The sequence below is a fragment of the Athene cunicularia genome, assembly GCF_003259725.1.
Source record: "Athene cunicularia isolate RWA chromosome 17 unlocalized genomic scaffold, athCun1 chr17_part1, whole genome shotgun sequence".
Taxonomy (NCBI): domain Eukaryota; kingdom Metazoa; phylum Chordata; class Aves; order Strigiformes; family Strigidae; genus Athene; species Athene cunicularia.
The window spans coordinates 10401635-10414415 of NW_020799122.1; the positions used below are offsets into that span (position 1 = coordinate 10401635).

General features: G+C 51.8%; 1 protein-coding gene across 1 annotated transcript in view; it reads right to left on the reverse strand.

Moving 5' to 3' along the window:
* ARRDC1 (arrestin domain containing 1) overlaps window positions 1–12601 on the reverse strand; it is a 37760-nt gene extending 25159 nt beyond the window's left edge. Inside the window, exon 1 of the mRNA XM_026860688.1 lies at window positions 12493–12601. Within this exon, the coding sequence (XP_026716489.1) occupies window positions 12493–12601 (109 nt within the window). The remainder of the gene's footprint in view (window positions 1–12492) is intronic.
* Between the last annotated feature and the right edge of the window lie 180 nt (window positions 12602–12781).

Consider the following 12781-nt stretch of genomic DNA (forward strand, 5'->3'; position numbering starts at 1 on the left):
GAGCAGCAAGCAGAGAAGAAATGAATTACAAAGCCATGCAGAAGACAAGAGCCCTTCACCCCTGCAGTCCCCCAGGGATTCAGGGAAGCAGGCAGCTTCACATTCAGGCAGACACATCTTTAGCAATGCACTACAGCACACGCCAAATGCTGGAAATAAAAGGAGTCAACTCAGCCATATTCATCTCTGCATGAAGTAAAAATAGAGATGCCAGGAGCTGGGCACGTCTGCCTTCTTCCAAGGTGATTTAAGGAGAGCAGTCATAGACTTCAAATTACTTTTTCTGGTGACCCTATGAGCTGTTCTCCTCAGGGGAGCCGGTGTTGCATCTTGGGCAAGGGGAAAGCAGAGGACATGCATGGTGAACTTGTGCATGCCTGGATCCAGACGGATAATGGGGGAGGAGAGGGGGAGAAAGCACCGTGAGACTTTGCATCAGAGAAGTCTTAATTTCATGGAAACCAGCCATGGGAAGCCAGAGCCCCCTTTCTTCATCCCTCTCCATCACAGCCACAACAGGCAGATATCACAACATTTTAATTAGATTCCCTCAAGCTGCTGCCTGTATGCCCAGAGCTGCAGGGACCAAGAGCATCCCATGAGCTGGGAACGAGCTGATTTTCACCTTTGCACACCCCAGGTGACAGAAACAGCTCAGGGAGAAGGGAGTGATGGATCGCCCTGAGCCCCGATCACGACCGATGGCAGTGGTGACCTGCCCTTGACAGATTGATGGGCTGTCACAGCAGCAGCAGGAGACACCTCAGCACACAACATGACAGCCCAACCTAGGAGAAGAACCTCTGGGTTCAACAAAGATCACAAGTTTTGGTATGCCTTGAGAATTTCTGGCACTGTAAAGCCCCTGCCTTAGATCTGGATGAAGTCACCCACACCACCAGCAAAGCAGGACCAGATTGTGCTGGAAAATGGAAAGCCTGGGGAGACAGCAAGACCCACAGACTGAGCAAGTTACTCTCAACCAGTATGTAGAGAGTGGGTAATTCATAGAAAAGCTCCATGAAAAGTAGACACTGAGGAAGCTGAGACCCCAAAAAAGGGGCAGGCTGAGGTGTTCATACTGATGGCCTTTACAGAAACACACCAGTAAAACCTCAGACACAAAGGGCTCGTGTCCTCCAAGCAGGAAGGCTGGAAGCTCACAAGATATGCTACTCCCTTGGCACCCTGCCCTCATGCATGAATATACTACTAATTAAACCAACAGCTCCTAATTAATTCTCAGCTGTCCCCACCCTTCAGGGTCTATCCTGTCAGACACAAATAGTCTTGGGCATTTCAAGAGCAGAGCTTACACCTAATGCTGGAGGCAGCAGTAGGTTTAGTATGGGGTTAAGGATTGTCTAAGGAGGTTTTTATCTTCTTCCTTCCCAAAAGCCCAGCACAGGGGCAGGAGGGGGATTCAACCTCTAATGTGGAAGGAGAGGAACTGTCTAGAAGAGTAGTTCATGCTTTCCATCTCAACTCAAACCCAAACCTTTAGCCAGGCCTCAGGAGGTGACTTGTCTGGAGCTGACACACGTCGAGCAGCACCTCCCACACCAGCAGCAGCCTCCAGCCTTCCACACAGAAGACTCAGCTGCTGCTCGCTGCGACCCAGGGGGACATCCCACCTCCCACAGCCTGCCAGCCCATCACACAAGTCACACCCAGTACAGCTCTCTGTTCGGAGGCTGTGGACAGGCTCCCAGTGAAACACTGAGTTGTTGCTATGCTTTGCCCTGTCTCTACCCCTGTGCTGCTGCCTGGGGGCAATGCTCCTGCCACGCACGAACCCAGCTGGGGCTCAGGACCACCCTGCAGCCTCCCTGCAGTGGCACAGGCTTTAGTATCATTTAGCCTCCAGGAGCAAGATCTGCTGCTCAGCCATTCCTTCCCCAGGTTGGCACTTGCCCTCCTCACCTTACAAGAGGCTGGACCAGCCAAATTACTCACAGCAGTGGAAAGGACAGCCTCTCTCTTCCTGGCTCTGAGCTTCCAGTGTGCTAGTTTTCCCTGGCTGTGACAGCAGGGCTGTATTTGCCTGCTGTCAGGCTAAGGCAGGAGGACCCAGCTGGGTCTCACACACAACCTGCAGAAAGCCCAGACTCACCCAACCCAGCTCCACGCTGCAGGAGGCCAGACCAGCTCCTCAACATAGCCTGTAGAAACTCCACCTGTAGCAACAACAGGGGAAGAACAGCTCTGCTATGTGGACAAAGCAACCTACTGTCATTATTTTGGTTATGCGCAAATTATTTTAGCCAGAGTCCAGCCCTGCACAAGGAGAAGCATGTCCAGGAAGGTAGTATCAACTCACTGAGGATGTCCTCATTGTATGGAAATGGAGACTGGGCAGGTGTGTGCTTGTAGAAACAGAGTAGCAAATCTTCTCTGAGTCCCTTCCCAGGCAGATTGACCCTGTTCCCTCTGCAAGCACTTCCTTCCATCAGGCTGAGAGCAACAGGGAAACCCATATTTTCCAGATCCTCCCCAAAATCAGGGGTCAATGTGCATCTCAAGAGAAGCAGGCAAATTCATGGGCTCCTGTTTGTTCAAACTCCTGTTCAAACAGAAGGCTTTCCTCCCCTGTAAAGCTAACAGGTTTATTTATAGCATCCTAGTGTTTTATCAGCACGCTGGCTGCCCTCAGAAGAAGAGGGTCATCTCAAACATCTGGAACAAAATCCCTGGCTGAGCACATTTAACAAGCCTGTCTTTGCACATGTCGAGTTGGGGGTGGAAAACTCACTGGTGAACAAGGCCACATGGGCTGCGGGAAGGGGATGACCATGTGCCTCAGATCTGTCAGTCCTTCTGCCAAAGGCAACTGGCAGCTCCTTAGCAACAGGCAGAAAATGCCACAGCATCCGTGTGCAGGGTCCGACTGATGGGCTGCAGCCCATCCAGCCCTTCACCCTGATCCCCACCACACTCCTGCTGGCCACAACCACCTCACTGCTCACCAAACAGGCTTCAGAAAGGACTCCCCCAGCATCCCCTTTCTCGAAAACTGACAAAAACTAAAGGATGAGTTTGGGGGGTTTTTTTAAGCTTCAGATTGGTGTAGGTCCCAGGGCTGTGCCACCCAAAGAGCCTGGGAAGAGAGGTGGGGACGAATGGGGTTACTCTGCCTGCAGAGCCCACAAGGGCAGAGGTGGCTGCACTGTAGCAGTGGGGCAGCACAGAGCCTGTGCCCGGGGGCTGGCAGGGGTGTACAGCCACACAGCTACCACTGCCCGCACCGGGCCACCTACCCCGGCCTCCCCACCAGAGGCACTGGAGCCAGGCTGCCAACCAGCACACCCACCGGCACCCTGCAGGAACAGCCCAGGCTGGGCCTGGGATAGGCAATATCCCTCGATGGTGGCTACAGAGGAAGCAGGAAAGAGAAAATTCTACCTCAGACCAGTTTTGAGAGCCCAAATTCTGGACCCACCCTAATCAGAAGCATGTCCCAGTAAAACTGCTCCACGCAACGCCTGCTGCCACACGCGGGGCAGGGGTTGGCAACGCTAGCCCTCGGGTCACTGTGCAAGGAGAGTGACCGTGCACCACCACAGCATGCTGAGGGACTGGCATCTTCCTCCCAAGCCAGGGTGGCAGATGCAGACGCCCCTGTGTGCTGGGAACAGCCAGATCAGCCAGCAGTACAGGAGGCACTGTGGGAACTTAAGTATTTGGCAGAGAGAGGCAGATCTCACAGCTCACTACGAATATCTCCATGCCAGCCACCCACCTCAGCTGCACTGCCAGCATTCACAGCCTCCTCTCCTAATATCCATCCGATACTCAGAGGGGAAATGCAGAGAGGTTGCAGAGGAGCAGAAGGCTGGAGGAGATAGCAGCAGTGTTTCTTGTGGATCTTCAACCGCTCTGGTGTGTGAAACCAACTTTCAGTCTCAAGAAATGTCTTTCCTTTCTGGAAAAGGAAGGAAACTCCTTTCCTTTCCTCTGGACAGAAATTCAGAGAAGAAAATTCTGACCTGTTAGAGACTAGCACGCCTGGCCTCCTTCTAGAGCTATGCTTGAGACGTGCTTCCGTTCTCCCCATCCACGAGAGCGCCCTCTGTGCTTTTACTAGGATGGGACTGAGCTCTAGGCAGGGCTTGCACCAAGAGTCACACGCTGGCTAAGAGCAGCTCAGGTTGTTACCCAGCAGATCTCTAACAACACTGCCTGTGCTGCCTCCACTCACCTTCCCGCACAGAGCTCGGTACAGCCCCAGTGCAGCCCAGCCCAGTATCCCGCCACTGCCCAGTGCTGTTACACCCAGCTCTGTGGGGCTGCAGCTGCCTGCCACTACCACCTCCTCTGAGCAGCAGATGCTGCCAGCTTGATACCGAAACATCTTGTATTTAGGATCTCAGTGAGGCCCACAAGAGTTTTACTCATGAACCCCCGAGCAAGACAGATCCTAATTTACTGCCATCTTTCTCAGGGTACCCGGGCAACTTAAACGTGCTCTTTTGAGCCCTGAATTTAAGAAAAACTATGCTCTTCAAAGAAAAACAAGGCTGGACATACATAAGCAGTCAGAGCATCTTCATCTTCAGTGTTTGGCCCCTAGAACAAAGGGGAGGGGAATGTGAGTCCCAGATGCCCAGCACGCAGACAGACAAGTGAAGAACCACCAGCAGCTCGCCCCAGCTCACAGGAATGCCGATGGACACCAGGACCTGCCAGCACGCCACACTTCAGCCAGCCAGGGACCACAGCCACCCTTCCTTGAGCTGAGCAGCACTGAAAGAGAAGAGAGGAACCTTTTTTTTTTTTTATCGTTTGGCCAAACTGAAACGGGTTTCCACCCAGCACTTAGCACTACTTTAGGCCAAAGCAGTTAAAGTATTCCAGTATGCTTGACTTCATTATCTAAAAAAGAAAGAACCAGGCAAGAAACCCCAGCACAGTCTACCACACAGTGCTGCAGGTCCCAGGAGGCATTTTCTGGGTACTTTGAGACCAGTCAGGTCCATGCTGTAACAAACTGCCCCTTTAAACTCATTAACAAACTCAATTGTTCTTTCCCAGCAAGTACAAAGCCAGGCACTTTCTCTTACCTCGCTGGCAGAACAAGCTGGCAATTTACCCAACACAAGGAGCAGCCAGGGAGGCCGAGCTCTCTGATGTCCTGGGAACACATCTCTGTTTGCGACCACCGCCAGCTCTGCTGTGTTCTTCCCACACCCCAGAGCAAGTTCAACCAGCTCTCCCCCTCCAGACAGCCCCTCTGCCCCTGCCGCAGGAGCATCACCCCTCTGCACTGGGTGCAAAAGCCACTGCAGGCAGATAAACAGCCGACTGATCAGGTTTCTCTACTTACCACAAAGAGGTTGATTCACCAGAGCCTACTCCCTTTTCAGGCCCTTTCTAAATAAAGGCTTCAAAGAGTTCTGGAAATTCACGCCTAACAGGCTTACTGTAATGCCAGAGCACAAGGGTTCCTGTGGGCCAGACTCTGCTGTGGGACTGAGTCACACTCATTTTCTTCTGAGACTCTCAGATACACTTGTCTAGGAGTTAAGGCTAGAACAAGTCCTGTTGGCTGATGCTCATTTTGGCAGATCCTCACTGCCACCCACAGCACAGCCTGACACAGATCTCCCCATCTTCTCAGCCATGGCCAGCCCTGCAGATGCAATGCAGATGCTCAGAAGAGGAGGTGACGCTCCTCCATCCCCTCCTGAGGTTCAAGTGATGTTCCTGGGCATGAACTCCCCAGCACCTGCTTCCCATCCTCAGAAAGGAGCATTTGCAAAGTCAGCTCAGTACCATGGGCCAGGAAAAGGCCTGTTGCAGGCTGACACCTCCCATCACACACACCTGGGGCTGAAATGAAATGATTCAGCACTGACAATATTGCCATAACCAGGCATCCTGAGTGAGCCTCTGCCTCCAAAGCACCGAGAAGGACTAAAGCAACAAGTTCAGGACTGCTTAGCCACCCTGGAAACAACAGTTTCGGTGTGAGGGGTTGGAGCAAGGAGAAGAGACAAGAGCATGGGGGAGAAGAAATGGAGCGTAAGTGCACTAAGAGTCGTCCGCCCTCCCACTCTGCTCTAGGCACTGAACTTGCAAGTCAGCAGTTAGAATTTGCTGAGACACCTCCAAATGATTTAGCACTGCTGCAGCTCCCAAGCAGGAGCCCTGAGCCAGCTCACCTCCTCCTAGCAGAGAAGGTTTCAAGTGCCTTTTTTTCTGAAGAGCTTTATTTATAAGCAGTAAAGAAATTCTGCATTTAGCGACTCCTAATTTCGCCCTGGTACCAGCGCAGGCAGGTTCTCTGGTGGGGAGGCAGGAAGGCACAACGTGAGTCAGAGCGACGGGAGATTCCAAGCCACCTCACCTCACCTGCTCCCCGCTGAAGATTTCACACACCGCACCGGGCTCTCAAACATTGCTTTTGCACATCTTGGTTGTCAAGAAATCCCCCTGCCCCAGCATCTTTGGAGAAAGCAGCCCAAATCCACTTCATTCTGCATAAGAGCTGCTCCTATAATTTTCTTCGATGCTTTCCAATGCAAGCAGCTGGATTCTCTATTTATAGCAAGAGCATCAGTTTGGAAAGACAACTTAGGTTCTTGTTATTACTAGAGCCCCATATAACAAACCTCTGCTATGCTAGGAGTGCTACAAGTTGGTAAAACAGTCCTCACAGTCAGGCTGGACACCTGCAGAGGTTCAAGCAGACAGAAAACAGAGCATTTAGGACTGAGGTAAACCCTCAGACCTGACATTCAGTCCTGTGCTGACACTCCCCACCAAGGCAGCACCAACTCATACCCATGCAATGAGCTTTCTCCCAGGAGATGTTGCCTTCCAAGTCAGTTTTATTCAAGTCTTACTGCAGGGAGCATTTGGGATTCAGGTGCAGATGGGTGCACTCGGGAAGGACAGACAGCAAACTGCTGCAGCATTGTTACCTCTGGCCTGAGTTGCTGGAGCCAGAATGACCGAGAACACAGTTCCGTCAGCAAGAACAAAGGATTGGAAGTTATAAGCATTAGTACTCCAGAAATGATTCATGCTTCTTGGAAACAAGTCTTTTTTGCTACAGATAGCCAATAAGCTCTGATCTTTAAACAAGATTAAGGTGCTCAGAGGTCAGGGTGTTTTTAAACTAGGTCTACAAATAATTCCAGGTTGGAACTAGCTTGCCACCCTCATCTTGTTGAGGGGGGTCAAAAGCACCATCCATCCTTAGCTCAGGACACCCCCATATCCTCTCTACCGCCACCATCCAGCATCTCAGGGTTCCGATTCACCCGTGGGAGTTTGGTCAATCCCTTCAATTCAACCACACAGCACTGACGGCCCCTCTGAACACAGTACCTGATGCTGGACAAAGTGCTACCCAGGCACAGCTACCCACTTTCTGGTGAAAAGCCTCCACCCACAAGCTTATTCACTGCAAAACACCCAGCTCACGCTTGACACTGGCACCCTGTCAGCTAGTTTTAACTGGCCATCAGTGAGAGTTGGGGGATGTGGCATTGCGGCTTAAAAGCCACCACAAAGAGACAAAAGCCTGCACATCTTTATGGTCTGGAGCCATTTCACCTCCTGTTTCAGATCCTGGACACAACCCAGGGACTCTGCACACATGCAGGCACAACTATGCACATGGCAAAAAATCCGCTGACTGGCAGCAGTCTGGTCCTTTGCTCATTTTCTCCTCTCCTAAGCAGTTTGCACTTCTGCGTGAGAGAGTTGAAGAGGGACAGATTTTAAGAGCAGCACAAAGAGGTAATTAACCTTTCCCAGCAATCCCCATTGCCTGACTTCAGAGGTCACAATAGTAGCCTAAAGGCTGTAGGTTGGGTAACTCAGCAATCAGCCCTCAAGAAAAGAGGCACCAAACCAAAACCCAGCCCCTTGGTGCTTGCCAGGCTCTTTCAGGATAGGCTGCCCTGAGCAGGAGGAAAGACTTGCCCCAGTGCCTGGCAGAGCACCTTTCTCTATGCTTTTGCGCAGGTCAGGTCTGCAGCAGCCTCACAGCAGAACCCAACCACCCCACTGCCCTTATTTTCTTTGAAGGGCCCAAACAGCCCCTTCTCCAGACAGCAGAGGATGGTCTGCATGTCCATCCTACTCTTTCTGGCCGTGAGAGCCTCTAGCAAGACTTCATCAAGTCGACAGCTGTGTCTTCTACAGATGTACTTCTTCCTCTTCCCTGAGGATGACTTTCAGCAAAAGGTATTCCACAACACGCTAGGAGCAGAGCATGCCTGTCCATGCACCCACACCTCCTCTGGCAGAGGGGCTGGACTGAGCCACCACTCTCACCCTCCCTGGCTGCTCCTCCTCCCCCAACCCTGCCTGAGGGGTCAGGTTAGGGATGGGGAGCTGCCTCCGGAGGAGAGTGATAGAAACCCACAGACTTCCTCCTCCCAGCCAGGGAGCCTCCCTGCTGCCTACCTGACTCCAGCCCTGGAAGACAAGCTACAGCTCTGCCAGTTCTGCACTGCTCTAGGGAAGGAATAAGCACTCACACCCCGTTTATCACACTTGGAAGCAAATCAAACAGACAGAACTCCGCTCCACTTGTTCTCCCATTTTGTTAAACAAGAGATAGGAGGCCACATCATGTCTCCTCTCCAAGGAAAGCACAAGCAGAGTTTTTCAGATGAGCATAAGCGGTGCGCGGGCAGGGGGAGCAGCGGAGAGGGGCACACACTGCAGCGACAAGAGACACAAAACAATCTCGTGATTAGTTATTGACTCCAGAGAAGCTGAAGCTCTAGCAGCAAGCCAGCCAGGAGAACAAAAATTCCTCTTTTGTTCCACAGCCTCAGACAGACTTGGCCACACAACTCCCTGCTGTGTCACTCCAGACAATGAGAAAAGAAAGTTAATCCACTTCTCTTGTAGCAGGAGCCATCCAGCCTGCCGGAGCGATGCTGCAGAATGATATATGGGCATTCCTGAGCATCAGTGCCAGCCTCGCCTCGTCCTGGCAACCATTGCTGCTAGCGGATGCCAGACAGCTCGAGGACCTCACCGGGCACTGCCGGTATCACCAGAGATAGCAACAGCTTTGGATCCTCTCCTGCCTTCCAAACCCACCAGGTCCCTGCTCAGCTCTGCACTGGCGGCACGGCGCTCCCTGCCATGCTGTGCCCTGAAGCAGAGACCAGCTGCAGGGTTCCTCCCATCCTGATGATGTACAGGTGACCCACGCTGCCAAGCCCAGAGATTTCAAATCCACCTTTACAGAAGGCAAACTTCTGACTCAGGATAGAGCAAGCTTCAAACCACTAACCTGGGACTGAATCCATTCTTTCACCATCACTTTTCCAAGCAGCTCAAACACAATCTTTCTGCAGAAACAGTATCTTCCTCTGTATGAGGGGTCAAGTGGTAGAGAGGATCATAGCCAGAGTCTTTCGGTGTCACCTCTTCCCCTCAGGAAGGACACAGGTTACATGCATGTCAGAACCACATTACATGTTAGGCAAACCCAAACTTCTTCCTACTGCCCTTCTATGAAAGCAGAACTCATCTTTTTTACTTTGGACATGACTTAGGATTCAAGTGACCTGCTTTTGAACACTCTTCACCACCAGCTTTCTTGGTTCTCCATATGAGAAGTGAGAATATTTACTACATTTAAGATAGAAAAGGAAATTATGATTCACGGGCTCTCTGCTCTGCAGAAATGGGAATTAAGTACATGGGTACTTATAGAGCATGAACAGACATGGGTACTTGTGTCTGGAGCTTTGTAGTTCAAGGGCGTGATTTTAAAGTCAAGTCATCGCTGCATAAACCTGGACAGCTAAATAACAGAGTATAGCAAAGCACTGACATCTGCTCTGGAAAGCACTTGCTTTTTTTTTTTTTTTTTTTTTTTTTTTTTTACTCTTAGTGACCCAGGAGAGAAGGCTGTTATTTTAACATCATACTCCTGCCTGCAAGAAGCCTCGCTGAATGGCAGGCAGCAGGACTGAAATAATCTGCATGGCCCCTGGAAGCCACAGAGTTGAGAGGAAAGTGCTTCAGCATCCCGAGCAGCACAAGCCTTTGTTCTAGCACGCTCCTGCCAGCAACCAGGGCTGCCTGCCCTGCTCTGAAGGAACTTATTTCCCTCCTCCCTCCTCCCAAATTAACTCCATCTCCAGCTGTCCCAGTGCCAGCTTCCTGTTAAGATTAATTATTCTTTGTACACCCGTTTGATGATTTACCCAGCAAGCCAGGCACAATGATTAGGAATTCTGCATTCCCATCAGGGCTCTCCCCTGGGGCTCAGAAGTTTTCAGGGAAGGACTGTCACTCTGGCACAGCCATGGGAAGTGTGCCTTGCCAGAAGGGTGGTCACCAAAGGCCAGTCGTCATTTGTGATGCTGCCACAAGGTCAGCTGAAGATGATGTGCTCCTGAACAGCCTTTATTGCCAGTCAGCACGGAAACCAGCGTAGGTGGGAGCATTTATGATCCCAAAAGGTGTGTCTCCAGTTACGCTTTCCTATGGCCCAAGATTTCTACTGCGTTTAGCAAGGCAGAACAAGCTTTGTTTGTTTGTACTGTCCACCTTTCAGAAGGTGCAATTTTCAAGAGCCATGAGTTACCATGTGAAATAGTCATCTACAGGCTTGTTTGCATTTGTGATCTCAAAAACCACAACACAGAGAAGCCACTTTACCAGACTGGTCCAGCTCAGGAAATGGAAAAGCACCAAGTCTTAGTGCTGTGGGCCAGACCTGCAATGGGCAAGGACTTTGTGTCTTCTCCTGGGAGCTGTTTAATAGCCTGAAAAGTCACAGCTGGTCACAGAAGGTGTAGGTGTATATACTATATAAGCCAAGCTGATGCTACCCACCTCTCCCCACACCCCAGCAGAAAGCCACAGCATGTCAGAACTTGCTTGACCCTGCTGCTGCTGAGCTTGCAGAGCTCAACAGGGCTGACCTTTAAGATCTCTTTCCAGCAGGTATCTGCCTGCTGTCACACAAAGAAGGATGTTTCAGCAGCTACAGGAGCCTCCTCCTCTGAGGGCGAGGCATTTCCTTCAGCAGAAGGAAGGAGAGGGTACCCATCCGAGAGTTCCCTGGCCCCAATACAGAGGATTTAAACACCAGAGACCATAAGATACAGAGCAGCCGGGAGGACACACAGCAAAAATCCACCTTGTCCTCTGCAGATGTTGGCGTCACATCCCAACTTGACTTATTTGGGCAGGTTCAGACACCAGCTATGAAAATTTTCTGCCCCAGCTAGTGCAGCCAATGTTCAGGGACCTCAGCCCAAAACAGCCACCCAGGTCACTTCTACACAGAAGCAGAAGGAACAGGCACACACTGCTTACCTCAGATTTTGTCTCGATGCTTCTGCCAGCTTTCCTAGAGCCTTGCTCAGCTGCCCCAGCTTCTTATCACAATTCCTGCACTAGCATCAACTACCAGATCCAACAGCAAAACCCCTCCTGGCTCCAGGACCAATACTTAACCCAGACCCAGAAGTTTCAGAGCCAAAGCCATATGGAAGCAGAAAAAAGGTCTAGAACAGAGACACCTTCCTCCTTCCCCACAACAACGCGCTGCAGCACACTGGGAATCAAAGAAAAACTGGTGTAGATGAGAACGTGGCAGTTTCTCTCCAATACTGGAGTTGTAGAGGCAACAGCAAGGCGTAACCATGGCCAGCTGGCAGTGTGAGGAGCCAGCACAACTGAGCCCTCTGAGGCCAAACGCTCTCATCTCACCCAATAGGCACCTTCAGGAACAGAGATGAAAGTCAACGGGATGGGCTGGGGACAGAAATGAACCACACCTTGTTAGGAACGTCTCTGCTGGAAGAAGTACATCTGAGAGTACCCTCCAAGGAGATAAATGATGGATATGCAACTGTTTTGCTGCAACAGGAGTTAAACAGGCTACAAGACTGTACTTGTCCTAGATACTTTTTTTCCTCAGGAAGCTTCCAAAAAAGCTACTGCACTGGGAGAGGTGCTCGCAAAAGCAAGACATAGGCAAGCGTAGGCACTATCATCCAGGCTGACGTCTCTATTCAGGAGACTTTACATTTTATATGCTTTAGTCTTTCTCCCCCCCAATAACTTGTTATAAAGAAAGAAGCATGCACACAAGAGAATCAAGCAAGACAACCTCAGGGAAAAGAGCAAATCAGTTTGCATTTCCATGGCACCGAGCACAAAACTAACTTGCAAATGCAAATGACTTCTCTAGGGTGGGGGAGCAAGTTCCCAGTTTGGAAGATCCAAACCCAGTAGCTCCCTTCCCCATCCCTCCACTCCGATGGACTGCACCAGCCACCAACAGGCCTGGGTCTCGCTTGGAGTAACAGCCACCACACACCGCAGAGCCCTCCTGCACCCCGAACGCAGCGGAGACCACCGCCGCCGGCCCCGCAGGCGGGCGCTCCCTCCCCCGGCACACACAGGACCACGTACTCAGCCTACCTATCTCCCAAACTGGTACTTTCACAACTCAAACCCTTCATTTGAGACGTTACGAAACGGTTGCTCGCCGCGGACCGTGCTTGTAAACGGGCGGGCACGGGCACCCCTCCTGCCGTGGCGGGGACATCACATCGCCTACCCCCTCCCGGCCTCCCCCCATCGCCCTGCCATAAAACCCCCGCATTTCGGCGCTCCAGGAGCACACGGGCCCGGTGTTCGGGAGATGCCGGCAGCCCAGGGAGGCCGCAGGGTCCGGGCTCCCCCGGCCACCTCCCGGTGCCACCGCCCCGGGTCCCGCCAGCTTCGGAGGCTCCTGTGAAACAATCCCGCGCTGAGGGAGGTGCTCGGGGGGGTTGGGGGGTGG